This window comes from Vipera berus (assembly GCF_964194415.1).
Source record: "Vipera berus genome assembly, chromosome: W".
NCBI classification, from domain to species: Eukaryota; Metazoa; Chordata; class Lepidosauria; order Squamata; family Viperidae; genus Vipera; species Vipera berus.
The window spans coordinates 44475379-44498989 of record NC_138210.1 but is presented as its reverse complement, the minus strand read 5'-3'; the positions used below and the strand labels follow the sequence as shown (position 1 = coordinate 44498989).

General features: G+C 45.1%; 1 protein-coding gene across 15 annotated transcripts in view; it reads left to right on the top strand.

Annotated features, from left to right (window-relative positions):
* Window positions 1–23611, top strand: part of LOC308676588 (transformer-2 protein homolog alpha-like) — a 108979-nt gene that overhangs the window by 62109 nt on the left and 23259 nt on the right. For 10 of the 15 annotated variants that reach the window (XM_081342483.1, XM_081342476.1, XM_081342468.1 and 7 more), the window contains exon 5: window positions 16821–16901. The exons of the other annotated variants lie outside the window; for them this stretch is intronic. In XM_081342483.1, coding sequence (XP_081198609.1) covers window positions 16821–16901 — 81 coding nt within the window. The remainder of the gene's footprint in view (window positions 1–16820; window positions 16902–23611) is intronic. 15 annotated transcript variants of the gene reach the window in all.

Sequence of the window (23611 nt, the reverse complement as noted above, 5' to 3'; positions counted from 1 at the left end):
GACATGTCAAACACAAGGGCCGGGGGCCAGATCCGGTCCGCGAAGTGGTTTCATGTGGCCCGCGAAGCCATCCTGGAAACAGTGAGGGAATGGCCCCTGCTGCCTTGGCTCTGGCCCAGGCCGGCCAGGAGCCAATGTACAATTTTGTGGTGGTCATCTATGCTGAAATATATTCAGTCTTAGCTCCACAAGGCCATCTGGAAACAGTGAGGGACCGCCCCCTGCCGCATCGGCCCCGCCCCCTGGGTGCACGCTAGGGAGGCACCATCGCCTATTATTATTATTATTATTATTATTATTATTATTATTATTATTATTATTATTATTATTATTATTATTATTATTATTATTATTATTATCATCGCCTGGAAGTGGCCAGCACATGGCCCTGCCTACTTCTGGCAGGCTAGGGGCTGGGCAGCGTTGTGCTTCTCTTCAGATTTGTGCCACCCGGCTCAGCCTCTCGGCGCTGTGAGAAGATGGCCAAGTGCTGGCCACTTCCAGGCGATGGTACATTTCTTCATTCCTCATGAAGGATGACACTTCCCCAGCTGCATTTCTTGCCTGTTTTTCTCCCTCCCTCATCTCAAATATTTTTCCATCACTCTGTTCGAAGGAAGGAAGGAAGGAAGGAAGGAAGGAAGGAAGGAAGGAAGGAAGGAGAGGGAGGTTCTGAGGGAAGTCCTGCCTTAGACCTTCCCTGCTTCCCTTTCACCATCCCCTTGCCCCCTCCTCCTGGCCTAACCTGGGTGGTCTCCGATCCTATTGCTAAGGAAGCTTTGGAAACAAAGCCAGGTCTCCTCACATGGAGAGGAAGTGGGCCTCCCTCTTGACGTTGCCCTCATAGCCATCATGAGCAACCTGGCTAAGGAGAGCAAGCACAGCAGCTGGGCACCCCCTTGGGGAGGTTGGGGTGGGCTTAGTGCTGCGGGTGCTTGAGGGCTAGGCTGGGCATTTGACCTCCGCATCACCGTCCAGCCTCCCCCCCCCCGCATGGCCTGAGAGGAACAGTGAGGCTCCTCCAGTGGACCATGCCTCGGCACTTGCCCCAGTCCCATCTCCTTCTGCCAGAGACCCTCAGATTTGTCCCACTCCTGCCCAGGCCCCCATATGCACCATTGACTCGAACAGTGTAGAGCTGGCCATGCCCACCCAGTAGGTCACACACACTCCAGCCACGCCCAACCAGTAGGCCACGCCCACCCTGGCCACACCCACCCGGCCCCTCAAGGGTAACCACAATGCTGATGCGGCCCTCAATGAAATTGAGTTTGACATCCCTGCTCTATGTGGTTTCAAAAGACTGGAGTGGAACACAGGGTGAACTTTTCCTAAAAGGTGAGGGAGTTTCAATTCCACTGTGACTGGATTTATAATCCGTACAATGGGGAAAGGTCCTAGGAACCTAGGTCCCAATTTTTTACTAGGCAATCTGAGTCTCAGATACTTTGTTGATAAACTTTTTCTCCCACACGGAACAGCCTCTGGGGGGGGCCTTCTCTTGTCAGCTTGCTCTTGTAGATCTTTGACGCTTTAACTAGAGTCGCGTTCACATCATTCCAAACAGTTTTCCAAGAAGTGACCCATTGACCTAAGGTGTGAGAAGCGGGAGGGTATCTTAAAAGGAGTGAGTCCAGTGCTGCTATGCACTGTGTTATTGTAAGCCACTTCAACAAAGGGGAGGAGGTCAGCCCAGTTTGTTTGCTGGTAATCAGCACAACATCTGATGTATTGTTCCACCATTGCACTAGCTTTTTCAGCAGCCGCATTCGTAGACAGATGAAAAGCAGACCACAGTCCTTGCATGGACCCAATAAGTTTAAGAAAGTCTCTCCAAAACTTTGCAGTGAATTGCACTCCCCTATCTGAAATAATCCGCTTTGGAGCCCCATGGAGTCGGTAGATGTGCTTGAGAAACATTCTTGTTAGTATCCTTGCGGAGGGGAGACAGGAGCAGGCAATGAAGTGAGCTTGCTTTGAAAAAGATCAACCACAGTCCATATTACCGTATTTCCCCTACTTTCTGGTAATTCTACAATAAAGTCCATAGCGATCTCCCAAGGTTGGGACGGATCTGCTACTTGCTGCAATAGCCCAGGGGTTTTGCCAGGGCGTCTTTTCATTGTAGCACAAGTTGCACAGCACTTTACATAATTTTTAACAGTTTTCTTGAAACCTGGCTATCAAAATTGCCTACTAATTAAATGTAAAGTGACCGGCTTGCTTGCTGTCGTGACTGCACTGGAGGCCCTGAATTCTAAGGGTCTCTGGTAGATACAGCTTTGACCCTTTCCAGGCTAACCCAACAAGTTAGTATGGTCATGTTTTCCTGGAACCAGGGGTCGGTTTTCAATTCCTCTTTTAGCCTTTTTGTCAGCGGGCTGTCAGGTTCAGGTGGATTTCTCCGTGGCTACCCCCCCCCCCAGTTATTTGAGAAATTGACTGTGGCTGTGGAATGATGGGATTCACGATTTCCTCATGCCAGCTTTTGTACTGGGGCAGTCTGGACAGGGCATCAGCTAGGAAATTCTTTCCCTGGGATGTACTTTAGCGTGAAATCGAAATGGTTATAATATTGAGCCCAGCAGACTTGTTTAGGGGACAGTTTACGAGGCATTTTCAATGCCTCTAGATTCTTATGATCAGTTCACACTTCAAAAGACAAGTCGCCTCCTTCGAGAAAGTGACGCCACGTGAGCAGCACCCACCACACGGCAAAAGCCTCTTTCTCCCAGACCACCCACCTCCGTTCAGTGTCGGTTAATTTTTTGGAAGTGTAGGCGCAGGGCTGCAACTCCCCCTTTTCATTTCTTTGCAAGAGAACAGCCCCTACAGCCACATCACTCACATCAGCTTGGATGATGAATTGTTCCTCAGGGTTAGGGTGTTTGAGAACAGGTTCTGCAGCAAACAGTCTCTTTAAGTTCTCAAAAGCTGCTCAGCACTCTATTGACCAAGGCAGGGGTTGGCAGGGTCGTGGCTTCTCCCCTGTTCTTCCCTGTCTTTAATAGTTCTGTAATTGGCAGAGTTATTTTGGCAAAAGAGGGGATGAATTGCCGGTAAAAGTTTGCGAATCCCAGAAAACTTTGGAGTTGTTTTTGGGTTTGGGGTGGGGGGGGGGTTGCCACTCTAATACCGCTTTCACTTTGGCTGGGTCCATCTCGATGCCTTTGCTGGAAATTCTATACCCCAGGTAGTCCAAACGGGTTTGATGGAACTCACATTTTGAGAGTTTTGCATAAAGTTTAGCTCTTAACAGTTTTTTGAGTACTTCACACATTAGTTTGACATGTTCTGCCATGGTCTCAGTGTAGATGAGGATGTCATCAAGGTAGACTAAGACCCCTTTATATAAATGATCATGCAGCACCTGATTTATCAATTGCATGAATACTGCTGGGACTCCCTGCAGACCAAAAGTCATGTCTTTGAATTGGAAACTCCCCAGTGGGCTGTTAAAAGCAGTTTCCCACTCTTCTCCTTTGATTCTTACTCGGTAGTACACCTCCCTTAGATCTAATTTGGTAAAAACATTCCCTTTTGCCAAATGGGCCAGCATGTCTTTCATTAAAGGGAAGGGGTACATGTTCTCCACGCTGACCTTGTTTAACCCTTTATAAACTATGCACAGCCTCATTGACCCGTCTTCTTTTTAAATAGCACCGGGGCGGCTACTTGGGACTTTGCTGGCTGGATGAATCCTCTGGCTAGATTCTTATCGATGTATGCTCTCAGCTCTTTCAATTCAAGGGGGCAGGTCATCGAGTACATTTTCGGCTTGGGTAATTTGGCTCCCAGCAGGATCTCAATTGTGCAGTTAGTTGCTGGGGCAGGGAGGTAGAACGTTGCATTCCTCCTCACTGAATACTTTCGTATGGGTGGGGAGTTCACAGCATTTTTAGGGTCTCTAGATACTGTCCTTGGCTTTCAATTTGACTGCTGGTTTGGGCAGGGGGAGTGGGTCCCATCGCTAGCCTTAGGGTTCTCACTCCGTTCTCCCACCGCTTGTCAAGCCAGGCTAACTCTAGAATCACAGCCTCCGCCATCTTGGGGATCACCACAAAATGGATGAGTTCCCAATGCTCCCCTGTCTCTCGGCGAACTAGCTCAGTCAAGTGGGTGGCCGGGGCCCCTCCTATAAGAGTCCCATCGGCTTGTTTGAACCGCATGGGTTGCGGTAGCTGCTTCACTCTGATGCGCAGCTTGAGAACCGTGGGGAGGTTAATTAAACAATGGGTGCAACCCGAAGCCACTAAAACATTCAAGTCCATCTGGGTTCCTGACTTAGGGACCAGAAGTTTGGCAGAAAGGGCAAAAGGTGGGATAGGCTGACTCACCATTGGGTCTTCTCCATTATCGCTGTCATATGGATCAGGTGTGGGCAGCTGTTCAGTTGAATCCTCATTCCTCTCCAGAGAAGGAGAGGTGACTTGTTCAACTTGCCCCTGGCTGACCCAATTCAACTTCTCTCGCGTTGGCCGGGGTGGTCTCTTTGGTTTTGCTGGAGCTGTGGTCGCACTTCTCAGTGGGGGGTAAGGGACCGGACAGTCTGCTGCCCGGTGCCTGAGTTGCCCACACCTGAAACATTTGATTTGGGATCCTGCAGGAACTCTAGGGGGTCCAGTTGCCACAACCGGTGGGGGACGTTGCAAAGTTTGGCGCCTTACTGAATCTTGTCTTGGTCGGGGTCCTGAAGGTGCAGGTTTACGGTACTGGGTCAGTTCGACATCTAAGTTTGTAGCCAAGCGATACCAATACTGGAGTTGATCAGGATCAGCAGATGCACATCTGGAACAGATCTTGGTCCAATCCCGCCTTGAAGTAGTGGATCAAAAACTGCTCAGGCCACTGCCTGATACGTCCCACCACTCTTCGAAATTCTCTTATGTATTCTCTTGCAGACCAACCTTTCTGCTTCACATCGTGGATGTCCTTTTCGGCTTGTATAGCTTTGGACTCATCCTCAAATCTGGCTCTCAGTGCATGTGTGAATCGATCAAAGTCACATAGTTCCGGTGCTTGCTCCTCACGCAGGGCAACCACCCACTCCGTGGCTTCTCCCTCTAAATTCACAGCTACAGCATCAATCATTTTGGCCTCATCTAAGTAATCCCGGCCGTAACGATTTGCATGAGACCACACCTGATTCATGAAGGTAATCACTTTCTCAGGGTCCCTGTCAAAGGTGGGCTTGAGGGGATCGTCGGTTCCAGAGAACTTGCAACAACCCAGGCATCTGGTGTTGGGGTGGTGGAAATCCCCCCGATGGAAGATCCTTGGCAGGGGTCCTAGGCTGGTGGGGCGTCGACGGTCAGGGCTGGCCCGACACTGATAGCGGTCAGGGCCAGCTGGGAGTCGGTGTTCTGGGCTGGCCAGGTGCCACCGGTGTTCAGGGCTGGCATGACGGTAGCTGTCGGGGCTGGCATAGCATCAATAACGGGCAGGGCTGACTAGGCGTCAGCGGTTGGGCCTAGGAGATGGGCGGCAGCAATCTGGGCTAGCGTGACGTTGGTTGGGACTGGCAGAATGCCGGAAGGAAGTCCCAGGGACCTAGGAGAGATGGCGGTCTCCCCAAACGGTCCAGGAGAAGCCTTCCAGAAACCAACAGAAGAAAGGCTAGCCTAACGCCAGAGTCTAGCCCAAGCTGCAAACAACGGAAGTCACAAGCTTTACTTTAAGCTGATTATAAACAGTACGTTTGAATCTGGGTAAGAATATTGATTTTCTCTATCTTACCTATTTTCCTGAAGAAGAGAAGTCCCAAAAATAAAAGACCTCCAAAAGAAGGAGGGTTTCCCCCCCCCACACCTTTTGGCTATTGGAAGTGGCGAATTTTACCCTTTAGAGAGGAAAAAAAGACTAGAAAGATCTGAAAAATGAATCAACGCTGACATTGGGATATAAATGGAATTTTAAAAAAAATCTACTGGTGGGAGAGGATTATTCGGAGACAAATTTCTGTCTCTGACCTTCAAATCTCCTAATAAACACAGCTGTGTAGATAAAGTGAGACTAACAAATCTGAAGCAATAAATACTTCACAAGAGGAAATATATGATAAGCAACAACCATTTCAAAGGACAATGATTTTAAACTACAAAGAAATACAGAACAACTTTGAAAGTATGAATCAACTTATTTCCAACTTAATTTTACTCCAAGAAATCATGCAGGAAAATACAACAGAGATGACTGAACATAATTCTGAGGATAGAGACTTAAAGATGGAACCTTATAAAATAAAAACATGATTCAATTCAAGTAGAAGTAAAGATAACTTACATCTTAACGCTTCGAAGCAACTTTGAGGATAAGAAAAAAGACTGGAAAAAATATTCTACAGAGATACAAACGATTCAGCAGAGTACATTCATTAAGAAAGACACTGGGCAGAGAAAAAAGACTAAAATGGAAACCAAGAAAATAGATGATGGGACTTATCAGAGAGAATACTTTAAAAAGAAGCATTTGTTTGAATATGGTTAAAGAAATAGAAAAACTTAGGAATATATCACTTTTAGAGGGATGAATTTTTCAACTAATGCAGTATGCTTCTTTCCTTTTTGTAAAGAAAAAAATCTGAAATGACTTAAAGCAAATGTTCTAGGTACTTAAATGTGACTGAATTTAAGAAAAGCAAAAAATGTTTTGAATTAGAGTTAAGGGATTAGATGATTAGATCTATTGAATGGAATGCTTACAGATTAAATAGATTAAATATATTTCTAGCAATGGTTAAAAAGAATAAGAAATTGAGGAAATAAATATATATTAAGTTAGGAGGGATATATATTTTAAGTAGTATGTTATTCCTTTTATCTCATTGCTTTTGCCTTTTTTTCCTTTTCCTCCTCTTTTTTGTTTCTTCTTTTCTCTTTCTATTCTTTTATCTATTTCTTAAGAAATATAAAAGTGTGAGAGGGCTTATATGGAAAAAATAGAATGAAATCTACCAATGTGAATGTAATTAATTGTTGAGAAAATTTTCACCAGTAAGAATATTTAGAACTTCGGGGGAGAAATAAACTGAAATAAGTACTGTAACAGGATTTATGATCAGGCAACCAAAATGACTAATAAGAAAAGAAATATATTAATATGATTATTATTTTTAGGAATACTGGAAAAACTATATACTTAACTGTTATTTATCAAAATAATAAGAATTGTATTAACCTAATGTTTGCAAAAGAGGATACTTTGGGGAAAGGGGAAATCAATTAAAATTAACATATGGAATATAGATTATAGAAATTATTTGTTAAAGATTGTTCTACAAATGTTACCCAGACCACACACTGTTTATTAATTATTGAGTGATTTATGCTGTGTTAAAAAAATCTATACTCGGGATATTCTGGGCCCATTTTATCATACAATCTTTAACAAGTTCCGTTTCAGAATCTATTTCTATCAATGCATTATATATCCTTCTTATATGTGCTTGACTTTGATCTCTAATTTGTTTTACCAGATTTTCATCTGTTGTTGAAATGCCAATTTTCTGATCTTCTTTCCATCTGGCTTGTATCTGGCCATACTGAAAACAAGTTTGTACTATTTTCCCTTCTTTTAAAGTATTAAATGGCTTTAATTGCCAAACATTCCTTTCCAGTCTGAGAATATCTTTTTATATGTGGTCACATCATGTTTAAATCCCAGACTTATATTTTCTATCGCATGTTTAGGTATTGCCCAAATTGGTATTTTATAATTTAGCTTATATCGATATTTTTTCCAGACTCGCAACAGAGCATACCTTAATATATGTGTCTTAAAAATATTATCCACCTTTTTATCATACAATAAATATGCATGCCAACCATATAATAAATCACATCCCTCAATATTCAATAATCTTCCTTCTGTTAAACCAATTACTAATTGACAATAAAGCCGCAGCTTCATAATATAATTTAAAGTTGGGCAAGTTAAGACCACCTCTTTCACGTATACCTTGCATTATCTTGAGTTTTACTCTCGGTCTTTTCCCTGCCCAAATAAATTTATTAATACCTTTCTGCCATTCCTCCAAATTTGAATCTTTTTAAAGTATTGGTATCATTTGAAACAAAAATAAAAATTTTGGTAAAACATTCATTTTAACTGCTGCAATTCTTCCCAATAAAGACAATTGTAATTTTTTCCAAGTATCTAATTCTTTTTGTATTTTTAACCATAACAATTCATAATTATTTTTGTATCATTTCACATTTGAATCTGAAAGATATACCCTCAAATATTTAATCTTTTTAGCTATTTCAAATCCTGTTAATTTTTCTAAAACTACCTTTTGTTCTGTAGTCATATTTTTAGACAAAATTTTAGCTTTTTGCCTATTAACCTTAAATCCAGAAACTTGTCCATACTGCAAAATTATTTCCATTAAATCTATAACCGACTGAGTCGGTTGACCTAATGTAGTAACCAAGTCATCTGCAAACGCTCTCAATCTTGATCTTTAATTTTAATTCCCTTTATTTTATTTGAGTCACGTATCTTAATCAATAATATTTCCAATCTTAAAACAAACAGCAATGGTGACAACGGACATCCCTGTCTTGTGCCCTTTTCAATTTTGCAAGCTTCTGTTAAACTACCATTAATTATTATTTGGGCTGTTTGTTTCTGATATATTGCCCTAATAGGTTGTAAAAACTTAACACCAAACTACATCTTCTCTAAAACTTTAAATAAAAATTGCCAATTCAATTGATCAAACGCCTTTTCAGCATCCAAAAAAATCAATGCTGCAGGGACTTGATTATTTCTTTCCAAATATTCTAATAGGTTTACAATATGTCTCACATTACTTTTCATTTGTCTACCACTTATAAATCCTGTTTGATCACTATAAATCTTTTGCTGCATAACCTTCATTAATCTATTTGCTAAGATCTTTGCAAATATCTTATAATCCGTATTTAGAAGCGATATAGGTCTGTAATTTTTTGATTGGGTAAGATCTTGATCTTCCTTTGGAATCAATGTTATAAATGCTGTTCTCCACGATGGAGGTACTTCCCCTCGAGACTGAATTGTCCTAAATAATTCTTTCAAAGGTTCCACCAACTCTAATTGTAAATTTTTATAATAAGTGGCTGTCAAACCATCTGTTCCAGGTGTCTTACCCACTTTTAATTGTTTAATTGCTAGAATAATTTCTTCAGCAGTTATCGGTTGATTCATCCCTTCCTTCTGTTCTTGTGTAATTGTAGGGATATTCACTTCTTGTAAATACCTATCTATATCTAAACCTTGAGTTATATCCCTTGAATATAATTTAGAATAAAATTCAAAAAAAGCCTTTTTAATAAGATTTTGTTGAAACACCTCTTTACCCTTATATTCTATCTTGTCTATATTACGTGACTTTTGTTTTTTCCTTAACAAATAAGCTAATCATCTACCTGGCTTATTAGCGTTGTAAAAAGTATTATGTTTGACATATCGTAAGTTAGTTGCCACTTGATCTGCCATCAACATATCAAACTACCCTCTTAAAAATTAATTGCTTCTTTCAACCTCTTATTCGACAAGGTCAAGATAAAAGCCCTCTCTTTCATCTTTATTTCCTCCTCTAATTCTTTACGCTTATATTCCAATCTACGTCTATATTTATTATTCAAATATATTAAAATTCCTCTCATATAAGCTTTACTTGCATCCCAAACCATTTCAATTGGAGTACCCTTGTGCATGTTTATAGTAAAAAATTCTTTCATTTGTTTTTTTACATTCCTCCACATTTTCTTCATATCTAAACAGATTTTCATTTAATCTCCAAGATCTCCTATCTCCCTTCCCCTTGTCCAATTCCATCCATACTGGACTGTGGTCTGATAAGATTCTTGGACATATCTTGTTCTTCTTAACCCTAGAAAAAAATCATTAGTAGTTAATACAAAGTCAATCCTGGAGAAAGATTGATGTCTGTCAGAAAAAAAAGTAAAATCCCTTTCTTCTACATTTCATTCTCTCCAAACATCTCTCAGTTCCAGATCGTCTTTCATGTCAAAAAAAGATTTAGGCAATCTAGCGTGATTTGGAGTGCTTTTAAAAGGTCCTTTTTTATCTTTTTGTGTGTCCAAAACTCCATTCCAGTCTCCCATTAAAATACACGATTTATAATCCCATTGAATTATTTTATTATGTAGAAGTTTATAAAATTCTCCTTGCTGTTGATTAGGTGCATATAATCCAATTAAAAGTATTTTCTTCCCTTCTATTCAAAGTTCAATTATAATATATCTTCCTTGTTTATCTGCTTCAATTAAGTTAGCTATTAAATTCTTCACATAAATGACTACACCATTTTTCTTTTCTGGAGCAGATGCAATAAACTGCATACCCAATCTAGAGTTTATCAAATACACGGATATGCATTTCCTGCAAGCATATAACATCATTTTTAAATTGTTTCAAGTACTGAAATATTTTCTTTCTCTTTTGCGGTGAATTTAAACCATTAACATTCCATGTTAGAAACTTTGTCGCCATTTTTTTTGCGACTTGAAGCTTTCGGAGTGTATCTTGCAGATCCACAAGCATCTGCTTCTTTGGTCTCGTTCCTCCCACTGCTTCAATATAAGTAGATTCTTGAGTTGTAATTGTAGTATATTGTTTCTGTTGTTGTTGTTGTTGTTCCTTTCGTCTGGTTGCAGCCCGTGTCACTCTTTGAGCCCTTGATTCTTCTAATGGAGCCAAGGGCTGCGCAATTTCCAAAGTTTGCTGTGCTTCTTTTGAAATCAGCAAGATAATTTCTTCATCTCACTGTGTATCTTCCAATTGTGTCTGTCGCACTTCTTTTTCCTCTCTCCTTTTAATTTCTGGGGATGTCGGTGAGTCTGCCTTCAGTATATTACAATAAAAATCTCGTGCCTTCAGAACTGTATTAAGACGATATCTTGTACCAACATAATTCACCACTATCCCAGTTGGTATCTCCCATCTAAACTGAATCTGTCGGGGTTTTTTTATTCATCTGCCAGAAAAACAAATTCTTTCCTATTTCTTAAAATTCTTGGTGGTATTTCTTTCAAAATTAAAACCTCTTGATCAGCCACTTTAAATCTGTTGTTATAAAAGGCTTGTATGATCACATTTCTGATCTTTCTCTTTGTGAAGTAAACAATCACATCTCTTGGTAGTTTTCTCTGCCTAGCAATCCAGGAATTGACACGAAATATTTTGTCTATTTCCAGTATAAAATCTTCAGCTCGCCAACCCGAAATAGGCGCCACAGCTTTTGCCAATATCTCTTCCAAGTTTTCTTGTGGATTTTCTTTCAGACCTCTGATCCTCAAGGCAAACTCCATGTCTCTATATTGTATCATCACCACCTCATCATCAATTTTATCCATTTTATTCTCAGCTTCACTGATTTTAGCTTCCAATATCAAATTATTTTGATTAACTTCTTCCACACGTTCATCCAGATTCTCAATACAAACTGTCAGTCCCTGAAATGCCAGCAAAATATCCTCTCGTATTTCCTTATTTTTCTCATTAATGAGCTCAGATATTTGCTCAGATTGAAGTTTTAAAGCATCTTGTAAGTCTTTTAATGTCAATGTGGGTATAGGTGTAGGTGCTGCGGGGGGTGGCATCAATGTTTGAAGTCCAGATTGTTGAACTGGTGAAGCCCCCGCACTTTTAGAAGCAGGGAATCTAGGTGGTTTGGAAGCCATTTTAACACCCAATTAACTTTTGTTTCTCACTTTCACTTTTCCGCCCAAATTCCAACTTTGTTGCTTCACTGTTAAATATCCAAGTCTTTTAAATCACTTTTGAGCCAACTTCAAATGTTTTTAACAGAGTCTTTTACAACTTTAAAAATCCACTTTATATCTTCCTCCTTCTTTTATTTTATTTTCCTTATTCTTTGTTCTTCCCACTTTCTCTAAAGATTTATTCCGACGCCATCTTCCTCCCCTTCTTTTAAGTTAAACCGGAGTTAAAGATCATATACTTGCTGTTTCAATATTCTCCTGCTCAGCTCTGCCTGCGTCCAAGTAATCTAAAGTACAATATTGGGAGCAGGGATGGTTGCAGCGTCCTGTTCTGTTTCAAAGCCTTGAAACAGAGGAGTCCCCGAGTCCGGAGCTAATTCAGGCTCCGAGGGAGCTCTCACCCTTCGACCCCCAGAGTGATAATTCTAGGGGTCTAGGGGAGCTCTACGTCTACCTGAATGCTCACCCCCCCCCTTCTCCCAAGGGAGGGATTCCCAAACCGTGAAACAGCTGATTGTCGCTGTTTTCACGATTTAAAGGCAGCAACGGGGCTGACGGTCAGAAATGACCGCCTTCGACGGAGCCTTGCCACCCGGAAGTCAGTTTGGAGGTTTTTTTGAGACTTGCTTTAATGTCATGGTTCCAGTGAGACCAGAGAAAATAAAAGAACTGCGAGTCAATTTTCTTCCTCAAAGAACACTTTTAATGGCTACATAGTATTGGCATGAACAAAGGTGAAACCAAGTCTGAAGTTCCCACCCCCTGGTTAAAACGTTTCAAGTTGAATTTCCCATCCCTGCAATGTGTCATAAATCACAATCCCCAATTAAATTCTTTGGCGGGCTGAAGCTTCCGTTAGAGTGCCCTCCAAAGGTTAGATAGAGTGACCTTGGTTCCCACAGAGCAATTCTTGTTGTGTCTAGCATAAGAGAATACCTCTTCCCCCTCCCATCACTGTGGCAACCAAGAGCAAAGTGAAGATGGCTATGGCCAGATCTATGCGATGGTTGACATGATAAGTTTCACCATCCCTGATTCTGTAAGAGATGGAGCCTGATGTAGAATCGGTGTCATGATCTATTAATTATGTTTTTAAAAAGGTATTGTATTGTTAAAATAGTAAAATATAAAGGAAAAAAGATTGTTAAATAGTGACAATAGGCATAGAATTAAAAAACAGCAATATGGGAAAACTTTCTAGGGATCTTTTCTTCCATGACAAATGACTACATTTGCCTTACTGTGTAGTGCAGGGGTGTCAAACTGTGGGACCACGGGCCGGACACGTCATCAGGAAACTGCGCCCACCCCATTGCCGGCAATGGGGAAAAAGCTCTGATACATTGCACGATGTCACATGACGTTGCGAGTTTGACATGTCTCGTGTGTTTGTGTGTGTGTGTATGGTTGTTGTTAGCTGCGAAGTCGTGTCCGACCCATCACGACCCTATGGACAACGTTCCTCCAGGCCTTCCTGTCCTCTACCATCTTCTGGAGTCCATTTAAGCTCACGCCTACTGCTTCAGTGACTCCATCCAGCCACCTCATTCTCTGTCGTCCCATTCTTCTCTTGCCCTCAATCTTTCCCAGCATTAGGCTCTTCTCCAGTGAGTCCTTCCTTCTCATCAGGTGGCCAAAGTATTTGAGTTTTAGCTTCAGGATCTGGCCTTCTAAAGAGCAGTCAGGGTTGATCTCCTCTAGGACTGACCGGTTTGATCGGCTTGCAGTCCAAGGGACTCGCAGGAGTCTTCTCCAGCACCATAGCTCAAAGGCCTCAATTCTTTGGCGCTCGGCCTTTCTTATGGTCCAACTTTCACTGCCATACATTGCAACTGGGAAGACCATAGCTTTGATTATAGGTACTTTTGTTGACATGGTGATGTCTCTGCTTTTTAGTGTGCTGTCTAGATTTGTCATGGCTTTCCTCCCGAGGAGCAAGCGTCTTTTAATTTCTTGGCTACAGTCTCCATCTGCAGTGATCTTGGAGCCCAGGAAAATAAAATCTGTCACTACCTCCATTTCTTCCCCATCTATTTGCCAGGAATTGAGAGGGCCAGATGCCATGATCTTAGTTTTCTTAATGTTTAGTTTCAACCCAACTTTTGCACTCTCCTTCTTCACTCGCAACACGAGGCTCTTTAGTTCTTCACTTTCTGCCATTAGAGTGGTATCATCTGCATATCTTAGGTTATGATATTTCTTCCGGCAATCTTAATTCCAACTTTTGATTCATCTAGCCTTGCCTTTCTCATGATGTGCTCTGCATATAAGTTAAATAGGCAGGGCGACAGTATACAGCCTTGCCGGACTCCTTTCCCAATTTTGAACCAATCAGTGGTTCCATGTCCATTTCTCACTGTTGCTTCTTTGCCCACATATAGGTTTCTGAAGAGACAAATAAGATGGTCTGGTACGCCCATCTCTTTAAGAACTTGCCAGAGTTTGTTATGATCCACACAATCAAAGGCTTTAGCATAGTCAATGAAGCAGAAGTAGATGTTTTTCTGGAACTCTCTAGCTTTCTCCATGATCCAGCGTATGTTGGCAATTTGATCTCTAGTTCCTCTGCCTCTTCGAAATCCTGCCTGTACTTCTGGTAGTTCTCGATCCACATACTGCTGGAGTCTAGCTTGTAGGATTTTAAGCATAACTTTACTAGCATGAGAAATGAGTGCAATGGTGCGATAGTTTGAACATTCTTTGGCACTGCCTTTCTTTGGAATTGGAATGTAAACTGATCTTTTCCAATCCTGTGGCCACTGTTGAGTTTTCCAAATTTGCTGGCAAATTACATACATACACACACACACACACACACACACACTAGAGCCTTTTTAAATTAAATTTGGTTAGATTTGTATTATGTATATATAGAGTCAATGTCAACCTTCAACCGAATTTGGCTGCAGCCATCTTCACTTCGTTTCGGTTGCCACAGTAATGAGAGGGGGGAGATGTATTCTCTTAGTTTAGACATAACAATAAATTATTCTGTGGGAACCAAGGTCAAGTTACCTATGTTTTTGGCGGGCTGAAGCTACCGTCTGAAAGCCCACAAAATAGTTAATTGTGGATTGTGATTTATGACACACTGCAGTGGTGGGGAGTTCAACTTGTTACTTTGTAAGCTTGGGGGGGGGGGTAAACTTTCAGTCTTGATCTCACCTTTGTTTGTGCCGATACTATGTAGCCATTAAATGTGTTCTTTGAGGAAAGCAATTGCCTTGGAGTTCTTATTTCTAGTGGTCTCATCTATCGGAACCATGACATTAAACCAAGACTCTAAAATTCACTAAGACACAGGGTCCTGAGCCCTGGTCACCTACCTAAATTCTGGGAGGACGACAAAAACTCAGGGAAGACGCAGAGATGAAAAAGCAAGGGGAATCAATCTCGAGCCTCAGAGTGGCGGCGGATGGAGCACAGGCTACTGCCCAGGTGGAGTGTGTGGTCCTTGCAGCCGGAGCAAGAACAAAGGCCTGAGAGGTCCTGTCAGAGAAGCTGACTCGGAAACACGAAGCGTTCATCCTTGGGGGGACCTGGCAGTTGGATGCTGCCCTACTGCTCAAGAGCACGACGAAAGCTGCAGAGGTCGAGTTCCCACTGATCTCATCCCAGGATGTCCGTTCACCTGTGATGATGAAGGCAAAAATGACCGGCCGCTTGGGACAAGTCGGGAATGGAAATACCTGACCGCTATCCACAGCCACTCGGTCAAATGTCTGAGGGAGAAGTTTGACAGGCTGGAGATGAGTGAAGGAGGACAGGCCACGTGCCAAGTGATCTCAGGTAGATGAGAAGACAGGTGGTCCCGTGAAGTCCCAGTCCCGTAGCGGTGGCAGAGGTTGCCTCCCCGCTGCCAAAGCCGGACCTAACGTTGAGTCCAGTGCACTGGTGGAGCCCTGACCACTACCGACACCACGCTAGTCCAGAGTGACCCCAGCAACAGGTCAGTCCCAAGTATTACCAGCGTTCTGCCAGTCCCTACCGACGCCGGCGTCACGCTAGCCCAGACCAGCGCAGACGTTCTCCTAGCCCTGACCGCTAACAAAGCCCGATAAGCCCTGACCATTATTGGTGCTATGCCAGCCCTGCACACTGCTGGCGCTCAGCCAGGCCAGCCCACTACCAACACCCAGCTGGGCCCGACCGCTACTGGTGTCGTGCCAGCCCTGAGCATCGTCGGCACCCTGCCAGCCCAGGACCCCTGCCAAGGGTCTTCCATCGAGGGGGATTTCAGCAACCCCAACCACAGTTGTCTGGTTTGTTGCAGGCTCTCTGGGACTGACGACCTGCAGATCCATCCTCCCCCCCCCCTCAAGCCCACTTTCGATGGTGATCCCGAGAAGGTGACTATTTTCCTGAACCAGGTGTGGTCTCATGTGCTTATTTAGACGATGCCGAAATGATTGATTCTGTAGCCGCAAATTTGGAAGAGGAGGCTGTGGAGTGGATGGCTGCCCTATGTGAGGAGCAGGCACCAGAGCTATGGGATTTCAATCTATTCACACGTGGGCTGAGAACAAGGTTTGAAGATGAATCCCAGGCTGTGCAAGCAGAAAAGGACATCCACGATGTGAAGCAGAAGGGTCAGCCTGCAAGAGAGTACGTAAGAGAATTTCGAAGGGTGGTGGGATGGATCAGGCAGTGGCCTGAGCAGTCATTTATCCACTACTTCAAAGCGGGGCTGGACCACAATCTGTTCCAGACGTGCATCTGCAGGGGGAATCCCAATCAACTCCATGATTGGTACCGTTTGGCTACGAATTTGGATATCGAACTGGCCCGGTACCACAAGCCTGCAACTTTAGGACCCTGACCAAGGTGAGATCCGGTGAGGTGCTAACCGTTGCAGTGCCCCCACCTGCCATGGCGACTGGATCCATTAGAGCTCCCGCTGGATCCCAAATCAAGTGCTTTAGGCATGGGCAACTTGGGCATCGAGCGGTGGACTGTCCAGTCCCTTTCCCTCCCCCAAAAAGTGCAACCGCAGCTCCCACAAAGCCAAAGAGACAATCTCGACCAGTGCGAGAGAAGTCAAATTGGGTCAGCCAGAGGAAAGTTGTATAAGTCACCTCTCCTCCCCAGGAGAAGCAAGAGGATTCAGCTGAGTGCCTGCCTGTACCTGATCTATACGACAGCGATGATGCAGGAGAAGACGACCTGATGGTGAGTCAGCCTATCCGACCTTTTGCCCTTTCTGCCAAACTATTGGTACCTAAATCAGGGGCGCAGATGGAATTGAATGTTTTAGTTGATTTGGGCTGCACCTGATACTTGATCAACCTCCCCATGGTACTTAAGCTACGCATTAGGGCAAAACTGCTGCCTCTACCCACAAGGTTCGAGCAGGCCGATGGATCTCTCATAGAAGGAGCCCCAGCCACTCACTTGACTGAGCTAGTTCACCTAGAGATAGGGGAGCGTTGGGAGCTAATCCGTTTTGTGGTGATCCCAAAAATGACAGAAGCAGTGATTCTGGAGCTCGCTTGGCTTGACAAATGGCGCCCTATGATCTGGTGGGAGAAAGGAGTGAGGACTTTAAGACTAGCAACTGGACCTTCACCTCCTACCCCCGTGATGGCGAATCTATGGCACGCGTGCCACAGGCGGCACACAGAGCCATTTCTGTGGGTCCATTAGGCCGCCATCGGCCAGAGCGGCAGCCCCACCCAGCACAAAGATGAAGCAGCCAGCTAGCAAGCCCCACATAGAGGTGGTAGAGCACATCCACACCCAGCAGGCCAAAGGCCATCCTGAGTGGGGAAAGCCAGATCCCCAACAGCGTCATGGCCACCCAGGCCCAGCAGAGATGGAGGTGGGGGAGGAAGGCACGCAATCCTGGCTGGGACTGGGGGGCCATGGAGCCAATGGGGATCCAGCTTTTCCCGCTCAGGATGGCCTTTGGCTTGCTGGGCGTGGACATGCTCTACCACTTCTGCTCGAGCTTGCTAGCCAACTGCTTCGCCTCCTTTGTGCTAGGCAGGCCAGGCCTCCAGGCAGCGGCGGAAGCCTAATGGACCTGTGTGAGCTGCTGGCAGCACCAGCCTGAGGCACAGAGGGGGAGGTAGGTGGTGCAGATTCCCTGTGCATGAGACTGGGATTTTTCCCCCACTATTGGATTTTCGCTATCAGACTGTTTAACTTGATGCAGAAAGGGAAGGATATGCATTCTGCATCAAGTAAACTTTTAAGAAGTTAAAGAGTCTGGCAGCGAAAATCCTCCACCTTATGTGGGATCTGAGTTTTTTTCTCCATTCCCCTTAGCTTTTTGCTGCCAGACTGCCTCGCCTGGCCAGCTGGCTGGCACAAAACCTCACCGCTCTTCTCCTCCTCCTCCTCCTCCCCCCACCACTCAAGTGGCCCCCAGCAGCTTGGGTGCCTTGGCTCCATCCGAGTTGAAGGAAGCGAAGGTGCAGCAGCGGGATTGCTCTCACTAAGGGGCGGACACAAGCGAGCAGCACACCCAGCTCTTATTGTTTGAGAGCAATCCCCATTTGTGGCGTGGCTGTCAACCAATCAACGTGACCTCCTCCCAGGAGGGCAACACCAGCAGCCAATGCAGCAGCAAGAAAAGTGGAAGGCAACGCCACCCACCAGACCTGCCTGGCAGCACAGGAACTGCACTTCTCCTCAGCTTCAGGAAGCCTGTGCAATGGAAACGTGACGGTGGGGAACATGGGGCTCTCGCTGAGGGAGCTGCTGCCCATAACGGAGCCGGGGAAATGGGCCAGCTGGGGGGAGCTCCCAATGCTGCTGCCCTGAGGCTTGGCAGATTCCCCCCCAAGCAGCCATGATTTCCCCTGCCCAGCCAGCCAGCCGCCATCTCCTGACCTACTCATTGCCTGGCAGGCCGGCTGGCACAAAACCTCACCTCTTCTTGGTGGCAGCCTAATGGACCTGCACAAGCTGTTGGCGCCAGCCCTAGGCACGGGGGGGGAGGGGGACATGGGTGGTGTAGTAGCTTGGGTACCTCGGATCTGTCCAAGTTGAAAGCGGAGGTGCAGCAGCGGGATTGCTGTCAAACAAGAGCCGGGTGCGCTGCTCTCTCGTGTGCGCCCGCCTTATTGAGAGCAATCCCGCTGCTGTGCCTTCGCTTGCTTCAACTCGGATGGAGTAAAAGCACTCAAGCTGCTGGGGGCCGCTTGAGTGGCGGGGGGAGGAGGAGGAGGAGAGCGTGAGGTTTTGTGCCAGCCAGCTGGCCAGGCGAGGCAGTCTGGCAGCAAAAAGCTAAGGGGAGCGGAGAAAAAAAAAACAGATCCCACATAAGGTGGAGGATTTTCGCTGCCAGACTCTTCTTAAAAGTTTACTTGATGCAGAATGCATATCCTTCCCTTTCTGCATCAAGTTAAACAGTCTGGTAGCAAAAATCCAATAGCAGGGGAAAAATCCCAGTCTCATGCGTGGGGAATCTGCACCGCCTGCCTCCCCGTCCCGCCCGTGCCTCGGGCCGGTGCCGCCAGCAGCTCGCGCAGGTTCATTAGGCTGCTGCCGCCACCCAGAGGCCTGGCCTGCCCAGCACAAAAGGCAAAACAGCCGGCTGGCTAGCTCGAGTAGAGGTGGTAGAGCACGCCCACCATACCCGCCAATTCTTTCAAAGTGCCATTTAACAACCAGTTTGCCAAACTGAATGATACATTCCCACCACTCCCTGGATCTCCCCCAACCCTGCCCAATCAATCAATTTCAACTTCTTGCGGGGGGAAAAAAGATCTCACGAAGTTGGAATTGATTGATTGAACTTTTTTTTTTAGTCCCACACAGCGGAGGAAGTGATGGAGGACCGTGTCAGAGCTGGAAAGAAGGTGCCGCATGGGTCTGATCAGGGGCGGGAAGGGGGTGTTTTCTGCCAAGCATCTTGTACAGAGCTGGGGAAATGGACCAGGTGGGGGGAGCTGCCAATGCTGCTGCCATGAGGCTTGGCAGATCCCCCTTGAGTGGCCATGATCCCCCCTCCCCAGCCAGCCACCATCACCTGACCTACTCCTCGCCTGGCCAGCTGGTTGGTACAAAGCCTCACCGCTCTTCTCCTCATCCCCACTCAGGTGGCCATCAGCGGCATTAGTGCTTCTGCTCCGTCCAAGTTGGAAGAAAGTGGAGGTGGTTTTGGGTTGCAATTTGGGCACTCAGTCTCTAAAAGGTTCACCATCACTGTCCTACCCTAATCAGTAGCCCATGTGAGAGCCAAGGGCAGCACCTGGAGACCTTGAAATCTGCTGTTAGTCCCCTGCCGGGAGAGCCACTTATCCCAAGTGAATATAGAGACCTAGCAGAAGCGTTCAGCAAGGCAGAATGCAATCTCCTGTCCCCCCACAGAACCACTGACTGCGCTATTGAGATTTTACCAGGAGCCAAATTACCCAAGCCAAAAATGTATTCAATGACGCCCCACGACCTGAAGGAACAGAGGGCATACATTGATAAGAACTTAGCCAGAGGATTCATCCAGCCAACAAAATCCCAGGTAGCTGCCCCTGTGCTTTTCAAGGAAAAAAAAAAGATGGGTTGATGAGGTTGTGCTTGGACTATAAGGGGTTAAACGGTGCCAGCGTGGAGAATATGTACCCCCCTCCCCTTGATGAAAGACATGTTAGCTCATTTGGCAAAAGGAAAAGTTTTTACCAAATTAGACCTAAAAGAGGCGTATTACCGAGTAAGGATCAAGGAAGGAGATGAGTGGAAAACGGCTTTTAACAGCCCCTTGGGGAGCTTCCAGTTCAATGCTATGCCTTTCAGCCTGCAGGGGGCCCCTGCTGTGTTCATGCAACTGATAAATCAAGTACTGCACAATCACCTGTATAAGGGGGTTTTAGTCTACCTTGACGACATCCTCATCTACACAGAGACCATGGGGGAGCATATCAAATTAGTACGTTAAGTGCTCAGAAAACTGCTGAGCGCTAAACTTTACGCTAAGCTCTCAAAATGTGAGTTCCATCAAACATGCCTGGATTACCTAGGATATAGGATTTACAGTGAAGGCGTTGAGATGGATCCAGCTAAAGTGAAAGCTATACTGGAATGGCAAGCCCCACGGACCCGTAAGCAACTCCAAAGTGTTTTGGTATTTTCAAACTTCTACCAGCAATTCATCCCCTCCTTTGCCGAGATTGCTTTGCCAATTACTGAACTGTTAAAAACAGAGGGAAGCCATGACCCTGCCAACCACTGCCTTGGTCCATAGAATGCCAAGCTGCTTTTGAGAACATAAAGAGACTGTTCGCAGCAGAACCCATTCTCAAACATCCCAATACTGAGAAACAATTCATCATCCAAGCCGATGCCAGTGATGTGGCTGTGGGGGCCATTCTTTTGCAAAGGAATGAGAAGGGGGATTTGCAGCTCTGCGCCTATACCTCCAAAAAGTTAACAGACACTGAACGAAGGTGGGCAGTCTGGGAGAAAGGTTTTCACGATGCGGTGGGCTCTGCTCATCTGGCGTCATTTCCTTGAAGGCGGCGACTTGCCTTTTAAAAGTATGGACTGATCACAAAAATATAGAGGCACTAAAACCCCCCCGTAAGTTATCTCCTAAATCAGGGCTTTTCAACTTTTTTACCCATTGTACCACTTTTAGGATATGGCAACATCTGAGTACCACCAATCGCCTAGCAAGATGTCAAAAACTTGATGACCAAAAAAAGAAAAGAAAAAAAGTGATGAAGTACAGGTAGTCCTTGACTTACAACAGTTCGCTTAGTGACTGTTCGAAGTTACAATGGCACTGAAAAAAGTGCCCCCCAAACCACAGCCGAGCAAGACACCTGCCTGCCTGCCCGGCCGCGCTCTTCCTCCTGTCCGAGGTTTTCATTGTTGCGTGCATTTCTTTTGAGGATTGGCGGTGGGGTGGTGGTGGGAGGTGTTTGGTTTTTATTCCCCCCATCTTCTGGGTGGTTGCAGCAGGTTTTGGTCATTTCACATGAACCTGGGACACTGTGACTGTCATAAATATGAATCACTTGCCAAGCATCTGAATGTAAATCACAAGACCCTGGAGATGCTGCAACATTCCAGCTGATCGGCACTTCTTCTGGGGTCAGCAGAAGTGCCAGGATTAGCACCGAGCTCCAGCTGGAGCCTGGCGCTGATCCTGGCGCTTCCACTGAGCCCTGACAGCCCTGCAGCTCTAGCCAACTCTCACTCAGGCTTGTGCAGTGCTGCCACCAATTCAGCTCATTCCCCTCCCCAGCTACCACTTTTCTAGGATGGTCATGTACCACCTGCAAGGTGCCAATATACCACAGGTGGTACCCATACCACTGGTTGAAAAGCTCTGTCCTAAACAAGTCCAATGGGCACAGTATTTTAACTCTTTCAATTTCACGCTAAAATACATCCCAGGAGGAAAAAAAATTCCTAGTGGACTCCCTTTCCAGGTTGCCCCAGTACAAAAGCCGCCAAGAGGAGATTGTGAACTCCATCATTCCGCAACCACAATCAATTTCTCAAGTAACTACAGGGGGGCAACCACGGGCAAAACCACCTGAACCTGATAGCCTGTTGACAAAAAGGCTGAAGGAGGAATTGAAAACCGATTTCTGGTTCCTGGAAAACAAAACCATACTGACTTGTCGGGACGGGTTGGCTTGGAAGGGGTCGAGACTGTATCTACCAGAAACCCTTAGAGTTCAGGCCCTCCAACACAGCCATGATAGCAAACAAGCAGGTCACTTTGGATACCTGAAAACTTTACATTTAATTTGACGGCAATTTTGGTGGCCAGGGCTAAAGAAGGATGTTGAGAATTATGTGAAAAGCTGTGCAACAATGAAAAAATGTCCAGGTAAGCCCCCTGGATTATTGCAGCAAATAGCTGATCCGTCCCAACCCTGGGAGGAGATTGCCATTGACTTTATTGAGGAGTTACCAAAAAGTAGGGGGAATACAGTAATATGGACTGTGATTGACCTTTTTTCAAAGCAAGCTCACTTCATTGCCTGCTCCGGTCTTCCCTCCGCAAAGAAACTAGCAAGAAAGTTTCTCAAACACATCTACTGACTCAACAGAGCTCCAAAACAGATTATTTCGGATAGAGGAGTACAATTTACTGTGAGATTTTGGAGGGACGCTATGGTGGAGCAATACATTAGATGTTATGTTTAGTACCAGCAAACGACATGGACTGACCTCCCCTTTGCTGAGGTGACTTATAATAACACGGTGCATACCAGCACTGGACTCACTCTTTTTAAAATAGCTACTGGTAGGGAATTCATTCTGATGCCTGAACTCCCTCAGGACCCTCCCGTTTCTCAGACTTTAGATCAGTGGGTGACTTCTTGGAAAGCTGTTTGGGACAATGCAAAAGCGGCTGTAATAAAAGCCTCAAAAATTTACAAAGAGCAAGCAGACAAGAGAAGGGCTCCCCAGAGGCCATTTTGAGTGGGTGAAAAGGTGTATTTCTCTACAAAGTATCTAAGACTCAAGTTGCCTAGTAATAAATTGGGACCAAAATTCCTTGGACCTTTTCTCCATAGTCACCGTGGAGTTAAAACTCCCTTGCCTTTTAGGGAAAGTTCACCCTGTGTTCCGCTGCAGCCTATTGAAGCAATACAGAGAGTCCTCATTGAGACCTCCTCCAAGACAGGCACCTGGTATCCTTGTTGTGGAGGGAGAGACTCATTATGAAGTAAAATGAATCCTTGATTCAAGGTTATACAAGGGAAAGTTACAATATTTGGTGCAGTGGAAAGGATACCCACTATCAGAGGCTACCTGGATAAAAAGTACTGATGTAAGAGCTAATAGATTAGTACGTAAATTTTATGATAAACATCCAAATAAGCCTAGAGGTGATTCTTGACTCTTAACTCCTTTTCTGCCTACAGGATTTCTCTCTTTTCTAGGGGATCCAACTGTCAACCTTCAACCGAATTTGG